This window comes from Symphalangus syndactylus, chromosome 14, assembly GCF_028878055.3.
Source record: "Symphalangus syndactylus isolate Jambi chromosome 14, NHGRI_mSymSyn1-v2.1_pri, whole genome shotgun sequence".
NCBI lineage: Eukaryota > Metazoa > Chordata > Mammalia > Primates > Hylobatidae > Symphalangus > Symphalangus syndactylus.
In genome coordinates, this window is record NC_072436.2 from 25,057,481 (window position 1) to 25,084,853 (window position 27,373).

General features: G+C 41.7%; 2 protein-coding genes across 3 annotated transcripts; one reads left to right on the forward strand and one right to left on the reverse strand.

Annotated features, from left to right (window-relative positions):
- Nucleotides 1-13: 13 nt before the first annotated feature.
- Nucleotides 14-18,917, reverse strand: LOC129463172 (RNA/RNP complex-1-interacting phosphatase-like). 2 transcript variants are annotated; one of them, XM_063617541.1, is made up of 5 exons: nt 14,641-18,917; nt 13,073-13,148; nt 10,265-10,396; nt 7,754-7,877; nt 14-146 (listed from the first exon to the last, which is right to left on the reverse strand). In XM_063617541.1, the coding sequence occupies exons 1-5, from the start codon at nt 14,880-14,882 to the stop codon at nt 64-66; spliced, it is 657 nt and encodes a 218-aa protein (XP_063473611.1). In that variant the 5' UTR covers nt 14,883-18,917; the 3' UTR covers nt 14-63. The 2 variants fall into 2 exon arrangements, with proteins under 2 accessions (XP_063473611.1, XP_063473612.1); XM_063617542.1 differs by lacking the exon at nt 14-146 and adding an exon at nt 155-3,745.
- Nucleotides 18,917-26,623, forward strand: LOC129463160 (uncharacterized protein C2orf78-like). Its single transcript, XM_055243726.2, has 3 exons — nt 18,917-19,146; nt 22,964-23,713; nt 24,543-26,623. The coding sequence occupies exons 1-3, from the start codon at nt 19,050-19,052 to the stop codon at nt 26,465-26,467; spliced, it is 2,772 nt and encodes a 923-aa protein (XP_055099701.1). The 5' UTR covers nt 18,917-19,049; the 3' UTR covers nt 26,468-26,623.
- Nucleotides 26,624-27,373: the final 750 nt, after the last annotated feature.

A 27,373-nucleotide genomic window follows, 5' to 3' on the forward strand; every position in this document is an offset into this window, starting at 1 on the left:
GGGAAAGACTGACCTGTGAAGCAGTCCCACGTGCCTTCCGTCCTTTCTTCAGTTCAGTTACATTCATGTTGATGATTTGCCTATTATTGTGTATCCGCACCCCACCCCCACTGTAGTAGATGGGGGAAAGAAAACTTGTTCCTTATCTGCCAGGGCATACAAATTTGAGTAAGGTATGATTTTAGCCTCATGAAGGAGATTAAATAAATAGACAATTAATAACTTCACCTGGGGCAGAATGTGCTAAAGGCCTCAAGAGGTGCCAGCAAGGCACTGTGGAATTCAGAGGAAGGAGGGACCATGCTTGATAGGGTTTAGTAGAATGTTGGCAAGCTGGGCCAAGAGCAAGTTCCTTAAGGAGCGGACAGGTGGAGAAGAGGCAGACTCTGTTCTTGGAGCACTGGGGGGACTAGTTCGCTGAGATTTATGGTTCATATCAGGAAACAGTGGTAGACTTTTTTTTTTTTTTTTTTTTTTTTGAGACAGAGTTTCCTCTTGTCACCCAGACTGGAGCGCAATGGCAAGATCTTGGCTCACTGCAACCTCCGCCTCCCGGATTCAAGCGATTCTCCTACCTCAGCCTCTCAAGTAGCTGGGACTACAAGCGCCCGCCACCATGCCCAGCTAATTTTTGTATTTTTGGTAGAGATGGGATTTCACCATGTTGGCCAGACTGATCTCGAACTACTGATCTCAGGTGATCCACCCGCCTCAGCCTCCCAAAGTGCTGGGATTACAGGCATGAGCCGCCACGCCCGGCTAGATATGTTTTAATGTAGCACATTGGAGCCAGATTCTGGAGGGTCTGGGGTGGGCAGTCAGAATTGTTCCGCTTTTTAGTAAGTGGAGAATTCCTAAAGGTTTTTGAGCAGAGCAATGATATGATAAAAGCCATACTTTAGAAAATTTAACATAAATACAGTTTTAAGGTAGGTTGTGGCAAGGAGATGATTTAAGAGGTTAGTGTGCTGATAAAGCCTAATAATGATAAGAGCTAGGGTGATGCCAGTGTGTTTGGGAAGGAGGAGATGAATGTAGGATTTCAGAGGATTTGGGAAATGAGTAATAGAGGATGATGACTCAGAGTCAGTGGTGACTCAGAGATTTGGGGTCTTGCAGTGATGCCTCATAAGCAAAAGTAGGGGATCCAGGAGAAGGATTTGGTTTGAAAGTGGGGTTCAGTTCTGAGCATGTTGAATTTCAGGTATTGATGAGATATTAAATCACTGGAGGTAGTTATCAGCCAGTTGGCAATGTAGGGCTAGAACTTGGGAGCAAAGTCAAAGCAGGAGAGAGGGCTCTGGGAATCCACTATGTAGTGCTGATCTTGGAAGCCCTGGAAGTAGGAGAAGAGTCTAGAGCAAGAAAAGGTTCACTGGCAACTTGGGGGACAGGCTACCTAAGGTAACATAGAATGTAGTTAGCAATGAAGCAAAGAGATGTATGAAAAAGGTGAGGGTAGTGTTAAGGCACAGAAGCCATAGGAGGAGGAAGGCTGTTTTGTTTTTGTTTTGTTTTGTTTTTGAGATGGAGTCTCACACTGTTGCCTAGGTTGGGGTGCAATGGTGCAATCTTGGCTCTGCAACCTCTGCCTCCCAGGTTCAAGTGATTCTCCTGCCTCAGCCTCCTGAGTAGCTGTGATTACAGGCACCCACCACCATGCCTGGCTAATTGTGTGTGTGTGTGTGTGTGTGTGTGTGTGTGTGTGTGTGTGTGTGTGTGTGTATTTTTAGTAGAGACTGGGTTTCACTGTGTTGGCCAGGCTGGTCTCGAAATCCTGACCTTGTGATCCTCGTGATTACAGGCATGAGCCACTGCGCCCGGCCAAGGAAGGCTTTAAGAAAAAATTTCCGGATGTTAACCATGTCACATCCTATGGAGAGCTCCAGAATGGTGAAGACTCAGATCGGCCTGGATTTGATGAAATTATTGAGGATCTCGATTTAGTGCGTTTTAGGCATTAATGGGAGTAGACTGTAAGAGTTTAAGAAGTCATAGGGATTAAGCTTGTGGAGATAATGAAGTATACACTACCATTTTGAGCAACCTAGCTCTAGAGGAAAGGAGAAAGATGGGATGGTGGTTTAAGGAGAAGTTGGGTTGAGAGAATGTTTGGTTGATTGTTCAAAGTGAAAGGCTTGAACGTGTTTTGTTTTGATGAAATATAACACATAATATAAGAAAGCACACAGAAACTAAATATATACTTTAGGCCGGTGCGGTAGCTCATGCCTGTAATCCCAGCAGTTTGGGAGGCCAAGGCAGGCAGATCACGAGGTCAGGAGTGCAAGACCAGCCTGGCCAACATAATGAAACCCTGTCTCTACTAAAAACACAAAAATTAGCTGGACGTGGTGGCGCATGCCTGTAGTCCCAGCTACTCGAGAGGCGGAGGCAGGAGAATTGCATGAACCCCAGAGGCAGAGGTTGTGGTGAGCCAAGATTACGCCATTGCACTCCAGCCTGGGCAACAGAGCGAGACTTGGTCTTGGGAAAAAAAGAAACTAAATGTACAGTTTAACAAATCATTAAGCAAGTATCTATGTACATACACTACCTAGGTCAGGAAACAGAATACTGTCAGGAGCATGCATGCCCTAAGGGAGGGAAGTCCTCCCTCCCTTGGTTCATTTATAATTTCACCACTTCAATGTGTGTCTCTAAACACTATAGTTTACTTTTGCCTGGCTTTTACCTTTTTGTAAATGGAGTTATACCATATGTATATTTGTGTCTTCTTTTGCTCAACATTTTGAAGGTTTATCCACATTCTTGTGTGTAGTTTTCTGAACATGTTCTTATGCCCAATGAGCCAACAATGGAGATGTAAAAGGGCAGGAGAGACAAGGTAGTGTAGTGATAAGGAAGGATCGAATCAGAAGTACAAAGAGGGATTCATCTTCACAGGGGGAAAAACATCCATTCCTCCAAGACAAGATTGAATGAACGGAAATGAAGATACAGAGAGATTTTTGAAATGATGTCTGGAGGAGTTGAGGAAACACGTTTTAGACAATGTTGACCTCAATAAGGTTGAAGTCTAGGTCTGCTGTTAAGCAAGAGGGAGACCAAGGAGGAATTAGAAACTGGAGGAGATCGGGGAAAGTTTAGAATCATTACTGTACAGACTTCAGGTAGAACTTAGCTACAAATGAATAACAGAGTTTTAAGTATCAGTGAGGGTCCAGCTGGGAACAGATTTAAAGCCTAAATTGATAGTAGTTCAGCTTTTTTATTTTTATTTTTTGAGATGAGGTCTCACTATGTAGTTTATGTTGGAATACAGTGGCTATTCACAGGCACAATCATACTGCATTACAGCCTTGAGCTCCTGGGCCCAAGTGGTCCTCCTGCCTCAGCCTCCTGAGTAGCTAAGACTACAAGCACACACCACCATGCCCAGCTAGTTCAGCTTTTTTTCCTCCATATTTCTGCACCATTCCTTCCTAATTCGGGATTAAAAACAAACAGGCTGAGTATGGTGGCTCACACCTGTAATCCCAGAACTTTGGGAGGCCAAGGTGGGAGGATCACTTGAGCCCAGGAGTTCAAGACCAGCCTGGGCAAAATAGCAAGACCTCATCTCTATAAATTAAAAAAAATTATGCATTTGTGGTGGCACACGCCTGTGGTCCCAGCTACTTGAGAGGCTGAGGCAGGAAGATCGCTTGAGACTGGGAGGTCAAAGCTGCAGGGAGCCGTGATCACACCACTGCACTCCAGCCTGGGCAACAGAGCGAAAACCCTGTCTCAAAAACAAAAAGCAAACCGTAAGATTTATTCAGATCTTAAAATAGGCCAGAGGAAAATGCAAAAGAGCAGTTCTTCCTTCTTAACCTTGTCAACTATGAATCAGCTTCCCAGGTCAAAAGCTTGGTATGGTTATGGCAACTGATTTAATTATACAAAAAGGGAGTGAAAGCAACAACAGGCTAAGAGAAGAATGAAATTTGTTTCTGAATGAAACAAATAAAAGGCCTTCACTCTTGATATCGAATATTAAGGACAGTTTCCATAGTACTCTTGAGTTCCCGAAGAGCTTCTATTCCTTCTCTTGTTCGGTGCTCCACACATACCACAGGTCTACTTGCCCTGTGGAGTACTCAGGTAAATAGCACTATTCACATTTTACAATGAAAAGGCAAGGCTTGGAGATGTAAGTCAAAGCAGGCAAACAGTACAAGACTAGAATCAAGTCTAAGATTTTTCCCATTACACCACAGTACTTCTTAGTCCATCTTTTTAAAAAATTGCATGAGGAATTAAATTTAAAAAGTGTAGTTTATCTTTGCAAAATCTGTGTCCGTGACTAGGTAGCGTCTGGTAAAGAAGGCACTCATCAGCCAGGTGTGGTGGCTCACACCTGTAATCCCAGCACTTTCCAACCTGGCCAACATGGCGAAAACACGTCTCTACTAAAGGTACAAAAAATTAGCTGGGTATTGTGGTGGGAGCCTGTAATCCCAGCTACTCAAAAAAAAAAAAAAAAAGAAAGACAGAAAAGAAAAAAGAAGGCACTCTGCCGGGCGTGGTGGCTCACGCCTGTAATCCCAGCCCTTTGGGAGGCCGAGGGGGGTGGATCACCTGAGGTCAGGAATTCGAGACCAGCCTGGCCAATATGGTGAAACCCCATCTCTCCTAAAATGTAAAAACTAGCCGGGTGTGGTGGTGGGTGCCTGTAATCCAAGCTACTCGGGAGGCTGAGGCAGGAGAATCGCATGAAACCAGGAGACGGAGGCTGCAGTGTGCCAACATGGTGCCACTGCACTCCAGCCTTGGCGACAGAGTGAGACTCTGTCTCAAAAAAAAAAAAAAAGAAAGAAAGAAAAAAGAAGGCACTCATCATTGCCAGCCTGGATTACTACAACAAACTAATCTCCCTACCTCTGTCTCAACTGATCTTCCATAAGGCAGATGTTATCTTTCTAAAACATAAGCCTGGCTGGGTTGTTTTTGCTTAAAAATCTCAATTTAGCATAGCATGAAGCCCAAATTTAGCATGGCATTTAGAATCCTTCATAAACTGATATCAATCTGTCTTTCCAACCGATCTAAGTCCACAATGATCCTAACTATGATTTACAAGGGCTGATATGATCCACCTCCGTTCTGCCCAACCCCAACCTCTCTGATCCCGTTTCTCCTGCTCTTACCCTCACTCACTCCACTCCAGCCACACTGGGCTCTTTAACATTCCTCAAACATGCCTAGCATAGTCATGCTTCAGGGACTTTGCACCTGCTGTTCCCTCTGCTTTAGGACGCTCCTCCCCAGAAACCCAATGGCTTGGTTCATGACTTCGTTTAAGGTTCTGCTCAAATGACATCTTCATAAAGAGGCCTTCCTGATCACTCACCTCTTCCCTCATCCCATTATCGTGTTTTGTTATTCTCCAAAGTACTTATCACCATATATATTCCATGTATTTATTTGCTTCTTTCTCTCCCCAACTAGAATGCAAAGTATAGAAGGGCAAGGACTTTGTTCTATTTCCACTTTCTAGAAAAGTGACTTCAACATAGGTTATATAATTATTTGTTGCAAATGAACATATGAATTCCATGCCTTTTCACATTATCTTCTAGTCACACAAGAGGCTGCCTCTCCATGGCTTTAGGCCCTGTGCCTTTTGTGCCTAATCCCCAAAACTGGGCTGCCCTTTTCTCATCCTGGCAAAATTCTCATCCCTGCTGCTCAAATGTTGTCTCCTGTCAGGCCTTCCTCAATCTCTCGTGTATATTCTCACTGGACTTAATTTATTCTTTTATTATGATGAACTGTCTTTTGTGGTTTTTTTTTTTTTTTTGAGACGGAGTCTCGCTCTGTCACCCAGGCTGGAGTGCAGTGGCGCAATCTCGGCTCACTGCAAGTTTCGCCTCCCAGGTTCACACCATTCTCCTGCCGCAGCCTCCTGAGTAGCTTGGACTACAGGTGCCCGCCACCACACCCGGCTAATTTTTTGTATTTTTAGTAGAGATGGGGTTTCACCGTGTTAGCCAGGATGGTCTCGATCTCCTGACCTCGTGATCCGCCCGCCTGGGCCTCCCAAAGTGCTGGGATTATAGGCGTGAGCCACCGTGCCCGGCCTAACCCACATCTTAAACCACATGCACTACATGTTTATTTTCCTAGGTAACTGTGAACTGCTATAATAAAAAACAAAGAGTGCTATCCCCTCTGTGTCTTCATGCTCTAACAACAAATCTAAAAGGATCTCAGTGTTTACTGAATCAATTTATTTTCTCAGTCCCTACTAGTTCTAGGAGACAGTGGAGAGTGTAGTGTCCTCTTTTTATCAGTGAGCCTGGTATCTGTGAGAAGGGATTATAGCAGAGGTAGCCAAAACTGATTACAAACAAGGTCCCAAGCCTGCTATGGCAGTGAGTACTGCAAGACTTAGCACAACTCAGGCAGAAGACCAACATGGAGTTCAGTCTATCCAATTGACTACAATCAGTGTAACATGTGAACAACTAAGATTTAAAAATGTGTTCTCATGTATTCATAAGGACCTCCTAGCCCTCACAGAACAGATGAAATGCTATATAAAAATTTCACACAAAAGAGCCTAGAAGCAATGAATAGGCCATCAGCTGTACCGTCATATCTTAAAAGGTAGTATTTCTGTGACAACAGCTTATACAAATGAGAAAGCCAAACCTCTCAAGTTTTAAAGTTAAAGTACAAGGGAAGATCTGTGAACAAGGTTTCACATCATTAAAAGCTAGTGTCCACATTAAGTGAGTGACTGGGTTACAATTTGAAATTTTATCTTCAAACCCACTGATCCAGTCTCTATCTCTCACCTTCCACTCCCTATCTTCCTACCTCTGTCTCTATTCTTTCTCCACTACCCCATCACATTTTTTGAAAAGGAGTATTTACTGTCAGATATATGTAATAAAGTGTACACTCCTCAAGCTAAATTTGGAAAGAAGGCAAATGAAGCCTCTGTCCTGTGGGTGTCAGTGGCTTTCCAAAATAAAAGCTTCTTCAATCTTAAAATATGGCAAATATCGTGTTCTTTCTGGCAGAGAGATGCCAGAAAAAGGCAACTGGATCCTTAAGATAAAGAAGCTGTTAAGTTCTATTTTCAAAAGAGTAAGGTAAATCTTAAAGCAGGAACAAGAAAGCACCAGCCTTTGGCTTAAGCTCTCTCGTGTGAAGAATAAGAGGTGGTAGTATCTTCCCCATCTGTACTCAAAGCGGAAAAACAGCAGAAATATCTTTTTTTTTATTATACTTTAAGTTTTAGGGTACATGTGCACAATGGCAAGTTTGTTACATATGTATACGTGTATCTTAAATACATATGACAAAGGGGCAATTCCACTGGTGCACTCTTTCTTGTTTTGCTTCTAGGGGTCCGTCCCATTCTTAATCTTTGCCCTTTGTCTCTTTCACGTAACTCTAAGACTCAGAGTTTTTTAATCTTTTCTTCTACCTCTCACTTCTTAACCAATATATAAGACAAAAATTACATTTTAATTTTATTATATATTTCCCAAATTAAAAAAGAAAGATGAGTTAGTTCAGTTCATATTTTGCACTAAAACTAATTTAACATTACAAAGTTAAATTATTTGTGAGCAACAAAGGGAAAAACATCTTACCCTATTAGCACCATCTGACATTTTCATCACCTTAGCATCATTAAATACAACAGGTCTAAGGTTAGAACTAGAAAAAATACCAAAAATCCCCAACCCCATTCATAATGCACACCACAGTTCAGGTAAGAACAAAAACTCACCATTATCTTTATTTTCTTTCAAAAACCCATTAACAGCGTGTTTGAATTTAAAAATAGTCTCATCATCAGGCACTTGATGTCCAACTGTAAAAATTTTTAAGTAAGGAATAGTTTCTGGCAAATCCTATAAAGCAAAACCATAAAAGATGTGTATTATTTCACTTGTAGAGTGAGTAGGGGACCCAGAATATAAGTCAAGAGATTATAACAAACTTAATATGCCAATATCAGTATATGCAATTTTGATAAAAGAGCCATTTCTTCCAACACTGCTTCAACCAGGAAGTATCACTTGATTTTCAATAAAACTACATAATAGATAGTCACTAGGTATACAAAACTGAAAGCAAATTCCATGTGAATGAATGCATATTTAACTATAAATTATATAAACAGTTCCATTTAATATTTTACAATTCAAGGGCCAGTGCCTTCATAAAGCAGCTACGATTTAAGTAGAAGAGTAGAGAATAGAGTCAGAAGAACTTGGATTTGAATTGTGACATAGAGGGAATTCCAGGCACTATTGAGAACTGATATTCTTGGGGTGGGAGAAAAGTAGATACAGATAAAAGACAGAAGAGGCTAAGTCAAAATCATTTTAACCATCCGTAAGTGTATAGTTCAGTGGCATGACATTCACAGTATTGTGTAACCATCACCACTGTCTATACCCAAAACTTTTTCATCATCCTCAACAGAAAGACTCTGACCATTAAACCATAATTCCCTTCTCCTCACCTCGTAGATCCTTTAGTCTGTTTTCTGTCTCTGTGAATTTGTCTATTCTAGGTAGTTCATACAAGTGGAATCATATGTTTGTCCTTCTGTGTCTGGTTTATTTCACTAAGCATGTTTTTAAGGTTCATCCATGTTGTAGCATGTATTAATTTTATTCTTTTTATGGCTGAATAATATTCCATTGTGTGCATATAATGTTCTGTGTACCCATTCACCTACTGATGGACACCTTTTGGCCATTGTGAAAAATGCTGCTGTGAACACTGGTGTACAAGTATTTGTTTAAATCCTTGCTTTCAGTTCTTTTAGAACTGAAGTTCTGAGTTCAAATGGAAAGTATCAGCATGAACTCATGATGTAGTTTAAAAACAAACATTATTTCTTGGCACCATCCACAGAAGAAGACGAGTAACAATGAGCCTAGGAGCACTGAGCACCTCTAGCACTCAGACTCTCATCTTTCAATAGCATTCCCACCAGAAAGGAATCAAAGCTCCTTGGGAAAACGGCTGAGTTCAGGGTAGGGCAGGAAATGTACAAGATAAGCCTGGAATTTTTTTTCATATAAATAGCAAAAAAAGAGTGATCAAAGGTTACTAGAGTTGTGTCAAAAGGACTCAGGAGACAATCTAAGAAGCTCCAACTCTCCAAAGATAGGGCCTCAATTTGTGCTTCAATTAAAAAAAAAGAGAAATAACTAAATTCAAGTTTTAAGTCATCCTTGTTTGAGCCTGTTTTATCTTCTGTAAAATTATGTATTAATTGTAACCATTTAATCCTCTGAGCTTAGCCAAGAAAAAGCATTCGATAGGAGATACTAGCACAATTGCTACTTTATCAGCACAAGATTGTTGAGAGGATTAACTAAGTTAATACATGTGAAAGTACTTTTTTTTTTTTTTTGAGATGGACTCTTGCTCTGATGCCCAGGCTGTCATGCAGTGGCATGATCTTGGCTCACTGCAACCTCTGCTTCCCAGGTTCAAGCGATTCTCCTTCCTCAGCCGCCCCAGTAGCTGGGATTAGAGGTGTGCACCACCCACACCTGGCTAATTTTTTTTTGTATTTTTAATAGAGACGGGTTTCACCATGTTGGCCAGGCTGGTCTCGAACTCCTGACCTCAGGTGATCCACCCGCCTTGGCCTCCCAAAGTGCTGGGATTACAGGTGTGAGTCTCTGCACCTGGCTGAAAGTACTTTTTAAATAGCAAACTGCTGTACAAATGTTAACAAACATTAGGTGTTACTGTTTCCAAAAGCCATGGAACTGGTCAGAAGAAGGATCATTCTTTCCCACTGAGACGCTAAATGGGGCCAACAGAATATATCAATCTCTGTATTGTATCAACAGATACTTGGAAAAGAAATCATAAACTTAGAGAACTTTCTTTTACATGATGCTTACACATGCTCAGGCAACGGGTTAAGATAAGTGCTAAGAAATACTGGATATTCCTTTCTTTCCTTCAGGCCACTGCTAGTATTAATAAGTTTACTTCATTTTCAAAATATAGAATATGGAAGCTTATAGAATTTCTTAGGCACACACACAGCCTACTGCCAAATATTTTAGTTCAATTCATCTCTTCGATTTCATTTAAGACAGCAATTAAAAACATGTAATTAGAGAAATAACTTGGTTCTCTTTTAAACTTACTACCCATCAAAGAAGGCCAAGCTTCATATTAGCACAAGATGATTACTGAATTACTGTAAATTATTTTAGGATCAGAATGAAGAAAGTTCTTTTCAATGAAGGGTTCCACTTACTTCTGGTTTATAATAGCGTTGAGTATATGTTAAATCAATAATCAGTCCAAATTCTTCATTTTGTTCTCGGATTTTGTTAAAAAGATCCAAAGGGGAAAAGCATTCTTCTGGAGCAAGTTTCTTTTCAAAACTCTGTCAGAAAGAATGAAGTAAGAGCAAATATGTGCTTAAAATCCTGTACTACATTAGGCATTTATTCAAGTCCTGTGATGCTAACATACAACGAGATTCAAAGGAAAGTTTCCATTCTCCTGGAACATAGAAGGTATATTGTAACAATCCTTTCTTCCAGAGTGGTCAGAAAGAAAAAAATAAGCCCACTTCTATATATGTATTTCTGTATTGCCTCAAAAAAAAAAAAATTTTTTAAATAAAAAAATAAAAAAAGAGATAGGGTCCTGCCGTCTTGCCATGTAGACCAGGCTGATCTCAAACTCCTAAGCTCAAGCAACCCTCCTGTCTCGGCCTCACAAATAAATATTTCTTACATGTCTACACATATAAATGATGGCTTTCATTGCTGAATATTCTTTTATGTATGTGGTTTATTTTTGAACTTTATGCTCTGTTCCTTCTATCTGTCTGGCTACTTAGGTGCCAGCAATGTACTTTTTAAAAAATAGACTAGTTTGGCTGGGTGCAGTGGCTCACGCCTGTAATCCCAGAACTTTGGAAGGCCGAGGCAGGAGGATCACGAGGTCAGGAGATCGAGACCATCCTGGCTAACACGGTGAAACCCCATCTCTACTAAAAACACAAAAAAATTAGCCAGGTGAGGTGGCGGGCGCCTGTAGTTACAGCTACTCAGGAGGCGGAGGAAGGAGAATGGCGTGAACCCAGGAGGCAGAGCTTACAGTGAGCCAAGATCACACCACTGCACTCCAGCCTGGGCGACAGAGCCAGATGCCATCTCAAAAAAAAAAAAATAGACTACTTTTCAGAGCAGTTTTAGGTTCACAGGAAAACTAAGCTAAAAGGACAGACAGTTCCCACACGTACTTTGCCTTCCCCACCCCACCCAGACTCCCCCACTATCCACATTCCATACCAGTGTGGTCCATTTGTTACAAATGAAGAACCAACTCTGACACATCGTTATCACCAAAGCCTAGAGGTTAGGTGTGCATGGTTCATTCTATGTTACGCATTGTAGGTACATATTATGTTATATATATTTTGCCACAAAAAAAAATGAGAGAAAGAACTAAGTTCAAGTTTTGATTCTTCCTTTTCTGAGCCTGTTTGATTATCTACAAAATCATTTATTAGATGTAACCATCTATCCTCTGAGCTTAGTGCAGAATAAGCACTCAATAAGAGATATTAGTACTACTGCTACTTCATCAGCACAGGATTGTTGTGAAATGTGTTAATATATGTGAAGCCCTCTTATAGGTTTTGATCAATATATAACAACAGGTATCCACCCTTACAGTATCACACAGAATAGTTTCACTTCCCTAAAAATTCCCTGTGTCTCCAACACCTTCTTTTTGGAGACAGGGTCTTGCTCTGTTGCCCAGGCTGGAGTACAGTGGCATGACCACGGCTCACTGCAGCCTTGACCTCCTGGGCTCAATCCATCCTCCCACTTCAGCCTCCTGAGCAGCTGAGACTACAAGCACACACCACCACACCTGGTTAATTCTTGTATTTTTTGTAGAGACACGGTTTCGCAATGTTGCCCAGGCTGGTCTAAAACTCCTGGGCTCAAGCGATACACCCACCTTGCCTCCCAAAGTACGGGATTACAAACATGATCCAACAGGCCTGGCCCGAAATGACTCATTTTTAAGCCCAGACATGCAGAGAAGCTGACACAGCAGTTGAAAAAGGAAATCTGATCTATGAGTCACAAATTAAGTAAATTCCCAAAACGTTTCAAGTAGGCTTCTCCTGATACTAATCTGAGCTATGCTGGGGAAGTCTAATAAGAAAGACATGGAATCTAGAAAACAATTATTTGTCTTCACCTTCTCATCTTTTTTATGGCTGTCAAAAGCTTTCCCCTCCTATTGCTCCTATTCCTTTCCTAGTTTAAACAAAAACACAATCTTCAGATTTCCCCACTGAAATCCTGACCTTGATGATCCAGGGGACATTTTTGATTGTGACCATGGAAGGAAAGGAGTCCCACTGGCATTCAGTGGGTAACGGTTGCAAATTCTAAACAACTTGCCAAATTCAAGACAGTCCTACAAATGTGTCCCACATCCTGAATGGCTTTTGGATGTCCTATTCAACATTAATCAACATCAATATAGATAAAAAGCTGTTCATATTTAGCTTGGCCTTAGAACCTAACTCCATTTCACAAATAAACACAAAGTATTTTTTGTACAATACTAATATCTATTGAATTTTCCAAGATAATAATCACCTTATGAACCAAATGAAGATTATACTTTGTTCTGTTTGGAAATCTATTATAGAAACTCCTACCACTAAAGCAATATAAGCCACCTAGACCAGTCTACATTTGTAATTCTTGAATTCATGGCGCAGGCAACTATTACTCTATGTCTTTTAATGCAGTCATGTCCAAACATTTATATATTGAAATGAATATTATTTTATTATAAATTACTTTTATTTATTTTTTATATTAGAGTTAGGGTGTTCACTGGTACTTCTGTTTAAAATATGAAGTAGGTTGTATGTACCTATGAACTTCATTTCAGAGTAGTAAAGGGGTCATTACAAAGTATTTGCTATAAAAAGAGAAAATGGAATGTGATAGAGTGGAGAACAGTATTCTGCATGGTGAACTCAGATGCCTGAAAGAATACTGAATTAACTTTTGCTTACCTTTTGCAAAGGAACTTTGAAAGCAATGAAACGAGTCCCAGGCATCCGCTGTCCAACTGGGAGATAGTCTTTCCACCTATTAGGTATATTTTTTGTTAGCCAAATTGTATGTTAGCCTTATTTCCTTGCATAGAATAAGACTTTTTGAAAATGGGAATCACAGCCCGCACAACATGTCCTCTCTTCTCTCTTTGCTTTGCATTTTGCCACTCCACTTATTAAACCCCACCAAGTAACGACCTATACTGTCCTCTCCTGTTTCCCCATCATGAAAACGAACACAAGCCAACACAACAGTACAACTCAAATAAGGCCTATATAAAACCGGAGATACCCAGAACTTCTGTATCTCTGTTAAACTTGGCCCAGTACCAGATACTAAAGTGCCATTAATACAAACACATTCACTGAAATAATTTAAATTCAACTATTTCACTTCACGGTTTTAGTTTTCATACGACTCATGCCATCAATTTCAATTAGTAGGAAACTTCAAGTTCATATTGTAAGAGAAAACCTGCTAGAAGAGGGACTGTGAACTTCATTTAATAATGCTAGGAACTGGCCGGGCGCAGTGGCTCACGTCTGTAATCCCAGCACTTTGAGAGGCTGAGGCAGGTGGATCACCTGAGGTCAGGAGTTCGAGACCAGCCTGACCCACATGGTGAAACCCCGTCTCTACTAAAAATACAAACAAAATTAGCCGGGTGTGGTGGCGGGCGCCTGTTATCCCAGCAACTTGGGAGGCTGAGGGAGGAGAATCACTTGAATCCGGGAGGCAGAGGTTGCAGTGAGCCGAGATCGGACCATTGCACTCCAGCCTGGTGGACAAGAGCAAAAATCCATCCCAAAAACAAAAACAAAAACAAACGGATTGGAAGAAAACAGGAGATTCACTAATTAGAACCCAACTGCAATAGGTCAGGCAAGACCTGTATTAAGGTACTGACAGAAAGTGACAGTCAAAAGATAGTGGATAAAATGAAGAGGACTTATTGAGGTATGAGATGGTGGAGGATGGTCTCAAAGAGTAAAAACAGTTCACTGCACCTACGTGCAAAGTCTCAAAATTAATCATTGGTACGTACAAAGGAGTATCTTTCAAACGAGGCCTGTTAGGAAGTAACAAAGTATGCTCTTTGCGACTTCTGGAAACAATACAAACCAACTTGCCATGTGAGATCTCAGGGCGCTACTACTGCTGGGTTCCTAACTCAAACCATTACACTTGCCGTGCCAACGTAACAAGGAATTGAGGAGGTTCCATTTTGGGAATTAAGGAGCGTCCCCAACAGTAACAGTCCCACCTTAAAGCAATCCTTCCGTATTTTACCTAAGAGCAATGGCCAGAACCTCCCTTTTACAAGAATACGGAGAAATCACAGGACATCACAGACATCGCCCCTTTCAGCAACAGCGGGTGGCGCAGAGGGTCAAAGCCTCAAAGCAACGGGCGGACAGGTCAAGCTTGCGACGGCAACAGCGAGAGGCAGAGACCACACAAGATGAAGCCCAGACCCAGAAGCCACGAGCTGGAAAGGCCACGCCAAGGGACCAAGACATACTACCTTTCGGGGATGTGGTTTCCGCCCTTCTTCTTGGTTGAGGAGCGTCCTGAAAAGTCGCGTCTCCGGCCCCAGCCACTGCGGGGATGATGCCACTGGCTCATGTGGGTTCCAAGAAGCCGCCCACCCAATGCCAAGCCGGCCGAAAGCGCCAGTCGGGCGCCCTCAGTGCCAGGATAAGACCCGAGACCGGAAGAGACTCGGCAGCCACCTACGCCGCGCTCCAGCATCTCGCTATTGCGCATGTGCCACCGCCTGTCGTGATGGCGTAACCACGCTGGCTTACTGAGACTCCTGATTTGTAAACAGGACTTTGTTGGCTACAGCGCCCTCTTTAGCCAGAGGCCGGTAGCACAGATCAATAAGGGCGTGTATGCACCCTTCAGAATTCAAACAGTGAGGCACAGGGAAGTCCCTCTGCCTGATCCGCCCCCAGCCCCGGTTCCTTGTGTGTTCTTCTAGATATTTACCAGTGCTTGCATTCACATTTTGCATATTTTACATATTTACTTTCACATATATGTATATCTTCTATTTTTATACAAAAGCAGTAACTGTACATATTCTCCAATATACCTTGAACACTGATTTTCCCAGTCAATTTATGCATACATAGATTCTATTTTTTAATGGCTATAGGCAATTTACTTGCTTATGAGTAACATAATTAAAAGTACCATAACGTATTTAGCCAGTTCAATATTAATGGACCTTTAGTTGTTTTCAGGTTCTTTTCAAATCTTGTTACACACAATGCTGCAATGTGAACATCCTTATACATATATACAACTATATCTAAATTCCTAGAAGTAGAATGTCTGGAATGAAACACATACAAACTTAAAATTTTGAAAGATACTACCTAATTACCCTCCAAAAATAATGTAGAAACATACATTCCCATCAAAGCCAAACTTCTATTGGGTTCCTATCACATACCAGGTATCATGTTATAGGTGGACAGAATGTATTTAAGTTTTAGCAAATACAAAAGATAACTGAGAGTGGAGCTCAAGTCCAAGGTTTCCACACAGTCTCAAGCATAAAGATCTATACCCGTTAGAAAAACGTTGAATTCTGGTAAAAGTGGAACTACAAAGGACAGCATACCCTATAGTAGCTTTGAAAATAGAATAGAGTACTAAATTCCAGATTAAACTGTAAGTAATTATGATTGCAGACTTTTTTTTTTTCAGACCCAGTTTCACTCTGCCACCAGGCTGGAGTGCAGTGGTCCCATCTCGGCTCACTGCAACCTCCACCTCCCGGGTTCAAGCAATTCTCCCTGCCTCAGCCTCCCGAGTAGCTGGGACTACAGGTGCGTGCCACCACTCCCAGCCAATTTTTTGTATTTTAGTAGAGACAAGGGTTTCTCCATGTTGGCCAGGATGGTCTCGATCTCTTGACCTCATGATCAGCACTCCTCAACCTCCAAAAGTGCTGGGATTACAGGCTGGAGCCACCGCACCTGGCCAATGGCAGATTTTTGAAAGTAATTTTTACTTTTTAGTTTCTAATTTATGAAAGTAACTTACCTATATTTTTAGTAATCTTTGCAACCATTTTAGAGCTGGGTAAACCAAGGATGAGAAAGATCAGAGCTATTGAATAAATGAATATTAATAAAGCTAGAGTGCTAGCTTTATTAACATTTTTGAGACAGTAGTTTTCCAACTAGTCTTAAATACATAAACATTTACAATTCTGAAAATTTCCACATCATTAAAAATGTGTCAATATTCATAAATTGTTCATTGGAAACACAAAAAGACAGGTTAGCAGAACATAACAAACCTACAATTAGGAACATTTAATCATTTGTTGTTGTTGAGATGGAGTCTTTCTCTGTCACCCAGGCTGGAGTGCAGTGCGCGATACCGGCTCACTGCAACCTCTGCCTCCTGGTTTCAAGCAATTCTTCTGCCTCAACCTCTTGAGTAGCTGGGACTACAGGCATGTGCCACCATGCCCGGCTAATTTTTGTATTTTTAGTAGAGACAGGGTTTCACCAAGTTGGCCAGGCTGGTCTTGAACTCCTGACTGCAAGTCATCTGCCCTCTTTGGCCTCCCAAAGTGCTGGGATGACAGGCATGAGCCCCCGTGCGCAGCCCACATTGAAATTTGACATTAAATTATAAAATATTGTGGCCGGGCATGGTGGCTCATGCCTGTAATTCCAGCACTTTGGGAGGCCAAGGTGGGCGGGTCACTTGAGGTCAGGAGTTTGAGATCAACCTGCCCAACATGGTAAAATCCTATCTCTACTAAAAATACAAAAATTAGCTGGGAGTGGTGGCTCATACCTGCAGTCCAGGGTACTTGGGAGGCTGAGGCAGGAGAATGGCTTGAATGTGGGAGGCAGAGGTTGCAATGAGCCAAGATTGTGCCACTGCACTCCAGCCTGGGCAACAGAGTGAGACTCCGTATCACAAAATAAATAAATAAATAATACAATGTTCTTTTGGAATATGAAAAATTCCAATAGGTGTATAGTAGCCAAAACTACAACTCTACAAATGTCTATAGACAAGACAAGATACAAAATGTGACATAAATCTTTCAGAAGCTAGAAAAGCTGTATTGGGCTTACACTTTCAATTTGCTAAAGACACAACATTGGGGTGAGAACAAATTCATTAGGGTTGACACAAGAAAATCCAGACCTTGGCAGAATACGGTTAATAGAAAGTAACCAGACATACTAATGAATAACATAAATGAGGTAATATGACATAAAACAAAATGGAAAAAGAATATTATGATTATTTTCTTCAGTGTACAGAAGTAATGGAAGTTCTGGACGAGCTACATAAAAAATATTATATTATCTATTCTATTAATACAAAATAAGTGTGTCGAGTTGTTTGTCACAGAAACCAAAAAATCCACACAAATCTCTTTTTTCCTGTACCCTCACCTTGCCTGTTTCGTATTCTCCACTAAATGCTTTAACTCTTCATTTTCCCTGGCCCTTGCACCCAAGCATGGCTGACAGGAAATCCTAAAGTCCCAAGATTCTATAATGGCTGTTTGCATGGGAGAGGAGGCTATCAGTAACTGCCACACTGGGTCCTCTTATGTGAGAAGAAAGAAGGTATCCTGAATGCCTCTCACGTATAAAAGAGCAGGATGGCAGGGTGTCCGTGTGGCCCAAGGAGCCAGAGGTAGCAAACTGCGGGCAAAAGAATTGTGACCAAAGGCTAGAAGACGGAAGGTCTGCAGGCAGCCTTGTCTTCTACCTCTCTGGTGTTTGCTTCTCATGAGCAGAGTCCGTTTTCCAAACATCGGGACACTGAAAGAAGACTCCTGCTCTGAAAGTTGACAAGAAGGAATATCCACGAATGTAAAAATGCAAGATCAAGGCTTGGTCCAGAAACAATGCCTAAAATCAAGGGGTAAAAAAAGGAGAGCAGAAGAGAGATCCAAGTCTAACCTGGCCCAGCCCAAGAAGGTAGGATTCGAGGAGAAGAAACTAAAAGAGAAGAGCCTTGGACCACATCATCTCCTATAAGGGGCAGTCAACGAACTTTGCTGTTCAACCAAGTTACAAAAGAGGGTTCTTTAATCCCTTCCTTTGGCCCTTGAAAGCGGCAGTAGGGCTGGGCGCGGTGGCTCACCCCTGTAATCCCAGCACTTTGGGAGGCTGAGGCGGGCAGATCACGAGGTCAGGTGATCGAGACCATCCTGGCTAAAAGGGTGAAACCCTGTCTCTACTAAAAATACAAAAACTTAGCTGGCTGAAGTAGCAGACACCTGCAGTCCCAGCTACTCAGGAGGCTGAGGCGGGAGAATGGCGTGAACGTGGGAGGTGGAGCTTGCAGGGAGCCGAGATCACGCCACTGCCCTCCAGCCTGGGTGACAGAGCGAAATTCCATCTCAAATAAAATAAAATAAAATAAAAAAGCAGCAGTACATTCATTAATCAGATTCACTGAAATGGTTTCAGAACAACTGTAATTGCTCAACTTAGACGTCCCTTTCCTTTCTCCCCAAGGATATTGTGTATATACTGTATAACCATAAATGCATACTATTATATGAAACATAACATATAAAATGTTAATGTTAACTATATTAGTGAACATTTATGAGAAACAATGAGATGATCTCCCTAACATGAGAGCCTCGGGGATAGTGGGACTATCATGTCTGTCTGGTAGATTTCACCTCCCCAGAGGTGCTGTTACAGCTTTCCTACCACCTCTGCCAGCCAATCCTGTCTTGTTGAGAATCGGACCACCCTATTGGCTATCGCAGACCTTTAAACTGCCTGCTTTGTGACATCATTCTCCCACCTAACCTACCACCACCTGGTAGCATCTTGGGGCTTCCTGGCTGTGGCCTGTATATTTGTATCATCGCAAGTGGCCAGTGACCAGTAATCAGTTACCAGTGGCCTTCATACTGGACACATGCACTCGTTGGCGTCAGCCATCCAGACATCCGCTAGTATCGTCTCTTCTTCCCTTGTATCTGCAGTTGATGTTTCTTCTTCTCTGACCATGTCAGGTAAAGAAAGAAACTTTTTAAAACGGTTTTCATGAGATTTCTTTGCCCCTAAATTTAGATTTCTTTCCCCCTATAGTCCCAAACAGCTTGGAATAACAGGGAAACTATTGAAGTAGAAATCTGGAGACCTCGTTTCAGTTTTGGCTTTGACATTTACTGGCTGTGTGACTTTAGATAACTTTTCTTCTCTCACAAATTCTGTTTCCTCATCTGTTACATTAGGATAATAGATTGGTTATTCCCCCTGGCCCTTTTCTTTTCTAATACTGAGTCTAAAAGGGTAGGCGTATAGAAAATGAAATCAGAGACTTTCTGAGAGTGTTCATTTCACCCAAAACAGAGAAAAAACCGAAGTGGCCTAGAAAACTAGCAATATATTCTGAGATGTTTCATGTGTAATGGTCTCCCTCCACTAATATTTCAACTTTCCTATTTTAAATTTAGTGATGTTTAGTGATGTTTTAAATAATATTCAGCCAGGCACAGTGGCTCACACCTGTAATCTCAGCACTTTGGGAGGCCATCTCCCTCACTAATATTTCAACTTTACTATTTTAAATTTAGTGACGTTTACTGATGTGTAGTGATGTTTTTAATATTCAGTTGGGCGTGGTAGCCCATGCCTGCAGTCTCAATGCTTTGGGAGCCTGACGTGGGAGGATCGCTTTGGGCCTAGGATTTCCCAGGCAGTCTGGGCAACATGGCAAGACTCCATCTCTACAAAAACTTTTTAAAACTCAGCCAGGGTTGGAGGTATGCCAGCTACTCAGGAGGCTGAGGTGGGAGGATCAGAGGACTGCTTGAGCCCAGGAGGTTGAGGCTGCAGTGAGTCATGTTCACACCACTGGACTTCAGCCTGAGTGACAACCCTGTCACAAACAAACAAAGAAAAGTAATATTCACGTTTTGGACATTCCTAGGTGGAAAGAGAAAATGGAGAGTACTGGGTTATAAGGAGGCTGGTATTCTAGAGTAAGGAATTTGGTAGTTTAATTAAAGCAGAAAACAGGATCCCCTCCTCTTCCCTTGGGATATGCCCTGGAGAATGACGAAATGATTTTAAAAGAGAAAAATATATTTTAAATTTGAAAAAAAAAGAAGCATAAGGAAAAAAAGAAGCATAAGGACAACAGAGTGAAATCTATGCAGAGTAGGGCAAAATGAAGTTGGTTTTAGCAAATGCTTAGATCAATGGACTAGGAAGGAAACAGGCTAGAATACAGTATCCCTAGGAAAAGCAGCTTATCAGAAGTCACATGCAGTTACTTTTTTCCGTTGCCTTTTTGAACATAGATGACACTTGACAGTTTTTAATATAAACATTTTAGAAATATGCTTTAGAGGCCGGGCAGGATGACTCACACCTGTAATCAGAGCACTTTGGGAGGCCAAGGTGGGCTGATCACCTGAGGTCAGTTGGAGACCAGCCTGACCAACATGGTGAAACCCCATCTCTACTAAAAATACAAAAATTAGCTGGGTGTGATGACAGGCGCCTGTAATCCCAGCTACTCATGAGGCTTAGGCAGGAGAATCTCTGGAATCTGGGAGGCAGAGCTTGCAGTGAGCCGAGATCTTGCCACTGCACTCCAGTCTATATGACAGAGCAAGACTCCATCTCAAAAGAAAAGAAAAGAAATGATGCTTCCTACAAACAAGAAACTAATAAGTGGTTACCTAGAGAGCTGGAGGACATGTAGTTTGCACTGTCCTGTTTCTAATTTTGAAATTATATGGATGTTTCTCCTATTAACAATAAAATTAAGTTTTCTGAAAAAAAATATCGTTATTTGCATCAGAAGAACAATACCTTTGTGTGAAAAGTAGATTTCAAGTAAAAGCTGCTTTTTTATCTTAATACTTTCTTCCAAAAACAGAGTACATACTGATTTACAATGGGATGCTTTTAGACCTAAGAATAAAAAGTCAAGCCACGTATCAGCCACATATCTCTAATTCCATATCTATCTAAGCCAAATTTTCTGGAGTCCTTTGAATTTTCCTACATTCAAAACATTTTTCAATTGGATTCTAGCGTTTTTTTTTAAGCTATGGGGATGTCACTTTCCTGAACGTTGGAGACGATTATAATCTAGGTTTTGAGGATAAATATTAAAACTCTCATGATACTTTTTAAGGGTTCTTTTCTGCTTGTTATGTGGCTATAATAATTTAAATATTATACTAGGATTAATACCTGTCATTTGCTGCGTAATATTCATAGAAATATGAATGAGCATAATAATGGAATTCCTTTACACTTTTTTTTGCATTCTATTTTGTACCAGTTTTTATTGAAATATGTACCCACATATATTATGGCTATTTTACATTCACATTTACTGCATTTTTCTGTTTGTTACACACTTTCTGCTGATACAGTTTCTCTGTCTATATATGTTGGTTAGAAATTCATTCTATTATGGGCTGTTTCTTGGTTAATAGTATTCACTAGGAAAGAGTAGATACTATTCAGTTTCCTAATGTTGTATGTATGGTAACAGCTTTAGTTAGTAATTTGCTATGTTTTGAAGCTAGCTACATACCCCAATTTTCATTAATATCTATATATTGTTTTAGTTCCATGATTTTATGCTTTTAATTATTTTGTGTTTTTTCAGAATTTACTATATCTTCCTCATTATAAGTCATATGTAATCTATCACTTTTATTCATGTATGAATTATCACTGTTATTATTTTGTAACTTCTTTATAGACAAGCAGCCTGAAGCTCAGAGTTTAACTGGACTTTTTCTTTCAAAAAGCATTTCTTGGCCGGGCGTTGTGGCTCACGCCTGTAATCCCAGCACTTTGGGAGACCGAGGCAGGCAGATAATCTGATGTCAGGAGTTCCAGACCAGCCTGGTAAACATGGCAAAACTCCGTCTCTATTAAAAATGCAAAAAATTAGCCAGGAGAGTGGCATGCGCCTATAATCCCAGCTACTCAGGAGGCTGAGGCATGAGAATTGCTTGAGCCCAGGAGGCGGAGGTTGCAGTGAGCTGAGATCAAGCCACTGCACTCCAGCCTGAGTGACAGAGTAAGACTCTGTCTCAATAAAATAAAATTTAAAAAAAGAAAAAAAAACGCATTTCTATCAGGTAGTTATTTTGACTTATGATAAAAAGCCAGGCTTGAAGAGGGCAAAGAATGACCTTTTAGATTTACCAATGGCCTAGGTTAAATATAAACGCTAGGACATATCATAAGACCTGCAGAAGCAAAATGTGACACTAGGGATTATAAAGGTAATAGCTGTACTATATTCCAGTAGACCAAAAAAATGCCATGTTAAAAGTTCTAATTTCCTGGTTTCTGGTCTATGCTCAGAGAAAAGACTCCTGGCAAGGAAGTCAGGTTCTGTAACCTGGTAATGATATTAACATAATGGTAAAACTTAAACAGGTCAATCTGACCTCTCAGACTCATAAAATGAAATGTTAGAACTTCTCTAAGGACCTCCTAGTTCTAAAATGCTCCAATTCTAGGAAATAGTTTGAGTCTATACTAGCCCAGATTCAAGGGATAGATAGAGAAGGGAGAAGGTTGCTTCTAGCCTAGGAAATAATATACGAAACCAGACCACTTGGGTCTTCACATCTGTGTCCAAGTTGAACACAAAGACAGTTCATCAGAAGAGGACCAAACTGCTTCAGCACTCGAGGCCATCATAAACTGTTTGGCTTTTGGTATCTCAGTGAGTATTGGTATTAGAGGCTTCCTGATTGCAACAACCTTAAGATAATGTTGTTCTTCAAATAAGGTGAGAATTTTTCAATCTCATCGGTTTTTTCATCTCTCTCTTGTTTCCTATAGAAGATTTCCAAAATACATCTTTACCTGGAACTGCAAATTCTCTGAAGCTCTCTCTTTCTGTGGTGAACAATGCAGCTTTCTTAACAAGAAGCATCTCCAACTTCTCCAGAGCCTCTGCTCCAGCCATCGGCTCAGCATGGCTACAGCCATCAGCCTCTGGCACCTCCTTCCAGCCACTCATGGGCAGTGCCTACCTTTACCAACATTCTAGCACAACTATGTTGTCTGGGGTTACTGGCCAGAGCCATATCTGTACTTCAGCTGCCTCTTATCCAGGCGTTTTTGAGTGGGATAGTATAGCAAGCACAGTAAAGAAGTCATCCTCACTCAGGGACTTCACTGTGACTGCCATTGATCAGAACACAGCTGTCTCTTCCATGTCTATGACAGCCCAGTATGATAAAACTTCAGATACCAATACTGTGGTCCTTCTGTATCCATCACTATCTGCCAGCCTTGTTCAGGGGACACTAACTCAAATTCCAAATCAGCAGGGCCATAACCTGTCACTTCCCTACCAGATAGGAAGCCAGGTCTATTACCATAATCAAGGCACACTGGGGCCTCCACTATCCTGCTTGCAATCCTATGGCTCTGTGTCATACACAGGATACAGGGCTTCTGCCCATCAACCAGAAATGGTGATGGTGCTCAAGGAGGTTCAGCCCACAAATGTCCTACCACCAGCCTCTACTTCTGGGATGTGTTACTCTGTGTCTGCTCAACCCATCACAGAAACCGGCGTTCAAGGTGAGTACAAACATCAAGAAAGGAGAGGAATAATGTCAGCACTGAAAAGGAGGGTCAAATCTGTAGCTGAGTGGTGAGTCCATGGATAGGTAGAATTTAAGTCCTGAGACTTCAACCACTATTCTTGGGCAGTGCTCTCCATTTTCAGACTCTATATAAGAACACCTTATAAGTGGGAAAGTGGAACACTATAATGGCCATCTATGCTACATGTAAGAGAGTCACAGGAGCATACTGATGGATACACTTTTTAGTGCCCTGGCTGATCACTTCCCCCATACTACCACGCTGTAATGTCCTTCCTTAATCTATTACTTTAGTCTCTTTGGAAGGCACTTCAGAACTCTTATTTTGGCAGTGACATTTTGATTTTCCTGAACTTACAATAGGATTTAAGACCTTGTGTTCAGGTCTTAAACAGGCTCAGAATCTGTGCTTGCTTATCTATTTCATGAGGAAGGGCTCCACTCTCTACCCTAGTCCATGGTGTAAAGTGTTCTTATTCTCTCAGGAGAGTGGAGAGAATTGAAAGGACCCTGTAAGAATGTGAGGCTTTATAAAACACCTCCTATTTAAAAAATCACTTTCACTTTTTGACTTACAACAACCCTATGAAATACAAAGAAAACCAAGAAACAATCACATCAAATGATAACCAGTAAGAGAACAGTCACTGTCAGTCTCCTAATACAGGGTCTTGTCCATGGTCCTTAAGAACAGCTAGTAGAAATGCCTTGCCCATGTTGGAAAGGTATCCGATCGCTGCATTGGTATATAGGGGGAGCATCTCACTTACCAGGGATTGACTTCTTCCTTGATTCCTTTGTAGTGATGGAAACTTCCCTGGGGATGGATACTTCCCTGAGATTGCAATCTCCAAGCCAGACATTTTGTCTGCCACAAACTCCAGAATTCTCCAAGTCCTTCAGTAGCAGAAATACCCAGACACTTGAGAGTAACCCATCACCTGAGCTTGGGGACATTTCAATTATAACTCCAGTCCAGAGTCCTACTAATCTCTTGACACTATCTCCAGCTCCAAGCCAGGAAAAAATTGAGAATGAGAATTTGGATAAGATTAAAACCAACCTTTCAAAGCCTCTAGATGTCTACCAGATCCTAATAGGAAATCAAGATCCTCCACTACCTCTTTTAGAAATCCCTGATAGTCACCCGCTTCTGGGCTGCATTGATCCTCTTGGCCAAGAGGACCAGCCTGGTTCTGAAAATGCCAATCTGAGAAATAACAGCCTGAGTCTTGAGGACCAAGGGATATTTGAAAATGGGATTGAGTCTAGCAGTGATTTGGCAGATATCACTACATGGGTGGAGAATACTTATCTCCCCCCGATCTTCAGTTCCTTACAAGATCTTGACCAACCCGAAGTTCCCTCGGCAAAGAAAGCCAAAGATACCAGTGCCATCAAGGTAAATCAGGCGCAGGAAAAGTCATATGTCATAAAGGGTCACTCTGATCAAGTCAGGAAGAACAAGCATAAAGCTTCCGAGCCTATCCAGGGTGCTCCCAAGGCCAAAATCCAGCCAAAGAACCCAGAGTTCCCATTAGAGGGAGAAGTGGTTGTTTGCAGTGCTACAGTCAGTGACAACGCTTCTGTGAACAAGGCCAAGCATTCTAGCAACAAACCTCACAAAGCTGCATCCAGCAGGATCAGCAAAACTAAGAGCCATGGGCAGGAAGAGACCAAAGAGAACAGAAAGAACAGCTCCAAGAAATCTGAAGAGAGTAAGCAGTCAGGGAACAAAGTCAAGGTAGAAGAGAAGCAAACCATTCCCCATAGGAAACGGAAGAAAAATCAACCTCAGCTTAGCCAAGAGACCTTTAAAAAGCCCCGAAGCTCCCTAGGCACGCACCTGCTAGAGTCCGTGCAAGTTTTCCATGCACTCGGGAAAAAGATCGATAAGAAAACTGGATTCTCTTCCTCCAGGATCCCGGGAAGCTCAAGCAACACCCAAAACCGCCAGCCATTCCCAGCTCTCAAACCATGGCTGGATACCCGACGTGAGGGTAAAGGCCTGGAGAAACTTCAGGTCAAGGCCCAGAAACTAGATGGTAGTGTTGAAAAAGAGTGTCCATCTCCATCCCATTCTGAGTTGCCACCACCTGGGAAGGTCAAGTTGATACCTTTGCCCTTTCTGACCCTGGACAAACCTCAAGCTCAACCTGTTTCTCGGCGGCCAAACCCGCTGGCCTCACGTAGGCCTGCTGTGGCTTACCGTGCTCAACCTGATTCTACTAACTCAGCTAAATCAACTGCAGTCAATCCATCCCAACCAGCTCCTACCAACATATCTTTGACAGGTCCTGCCACACCGGCTCAGCCAATTTCAGCCAAAGCAACCCAACCCAGTTCAGCCAACCCTACCCAGCCTACTGTCCCTCAATCTGCTGCTTCTAGGCCATCACCCTACAAAACATCATCTTGTTCTTCTCTGCAGCGAGAGCCTGTTTCCACTGCTGTGACCAGTCTCCGGTCACTGCCCAAGCCTCAAAATCGATTTCTAATCCAAGACTTCAGCCTCCAGCCCCGTCCATGGAGGAAATCCACTGTTCCTGAGCCAGTAATGTCAATGCCCATCACAGAAGAGCAGAGGCCAGAGCGTGAGGCCATGAAGAGAAAGGCTCAACAAGGGCGTGAGAATGCTGCCAAATACACCTCTTTGGGGAAAGTGCAGTTTCTCGTTGAAAGAGAAAGAGATATGGAAACTGCTGAATACTATGGCTACACAATCTAAGAGCTGAGATTGTTGGTTTTACTTTGGATACCGCTGGTTTTCCACATACATAGATAGATACTAGTTTATTTATTCTGATATATTTTTAAAACATAATAAAGAAATGTAATAGAATTGATTAATAGATAAGTAATAAAAAGGCCTTTTGACTTTTGAGATGCTGTTGACTGTGGGTTTTCTTTGGTAGGGGTGGGGATCAAAGGCTGCATTAGAAAGAAGGAACTATAGCCGGGCGTGGTGGCTCATGCCTATAATCCCAGCACTTTGGGAGGTCGAGGTGAGTGGATCACCGGAGATCAGTAGTTGGAAACCAGCCTGGCCAACATGGTGAAACTAAAAATAGAAACTAAACAACTAAAAATACAAAAAATTAGCTGGGCGTGGTGGCAGGCGCCTGTAGTCCCAGCTACTCGGGTGGCTGAGGGAGGAGAATGGCGTGAACCCGGGAGGCGGAGCTTGCAGTGAGCCCAGATTATGCCACTGCACTGCAGCCCGCGGGACAGAGCCAGACTCTGTCTCAAAAAAAAAAAAAAAAAAAAAAGAACAACTTCATTGGGTAATTCCAACTCCAGCTGAAAAGGAACATATATGCATTCATTCATAATGCACAAACTTAAAAGATCCCAGTGCATTTGCTACATTTCCCTTTATTTGAATCAGCTCATTCTATATCTTTTTCTTCCCAAGTATTTACTTTTCAAATCTATTTGTCATTTTGTATCCCCAATGGACTCATAGCAAAAATTTTAACAATGTGAACAATTTGTCTTTAGTACACACTCCATTTCTGCTTTCATAGCCCCTCCATTCCCAAGCAATGTTCAAGATAGGCTGTTTTAGTGTCTCAATGCATGGAGCTCACCTAGCCTCCCCTTGAGAATATTGCTCATCTTTTAGAGAATTTTT

What these genes read in the sequence shown, in the direction of transcription:
- LOC129463172 (XM_063617541.1), bottom strand. Translation starts at nt 14,882, where the DNA reads ATGCGCAATAGCGAGATGCTGGAGCGCGGCGTAGGTGGCTGCCGAGTC. An exon ending in GGAAACCACATCCCCGAAAG is followed by an intron (nt 13,149 to 14,640) that starts GTAGTATGTCTT and finishes TATACCTAATAG; the next exon opens with GTGGAAAGACTATCTCCCAG. An exon ending in GAAAGAAAATAAAGATAATG is followed by an intron (nt 147 to 7,753) that starts GTGAGTTTTTGT and finishes ATGCCCTGGCAG; the next exon opens with ATAAGGAACAAGTTTTCTTT.
- LOC129463160 (XM_055243726.2), top strand. Translation starts at nt 19,050, where the DNA reads ATGCACTCGTTGGCGTCAGCCATCCAGACATCCGCTAGTATCGTCTCT. An exon ending in TTCTTCTCTGACCATGTCAG is followed by an intron (nt 19,147 to 22,963) that starts GTAAAGAAAGAA and finishes TGTTTCCTATAG; the next exon opens with AAGATTTCCAAAATACATCT. An exon ending in CACAGAAACCGGCGTTCAAG is followed by an intron (nt 23,714 to 24,542) that starts GTGAGTACAAAC and finishes ATTCCTTTGTAG; the next exon opens with TGATGGAAACTTCCCTGGGG.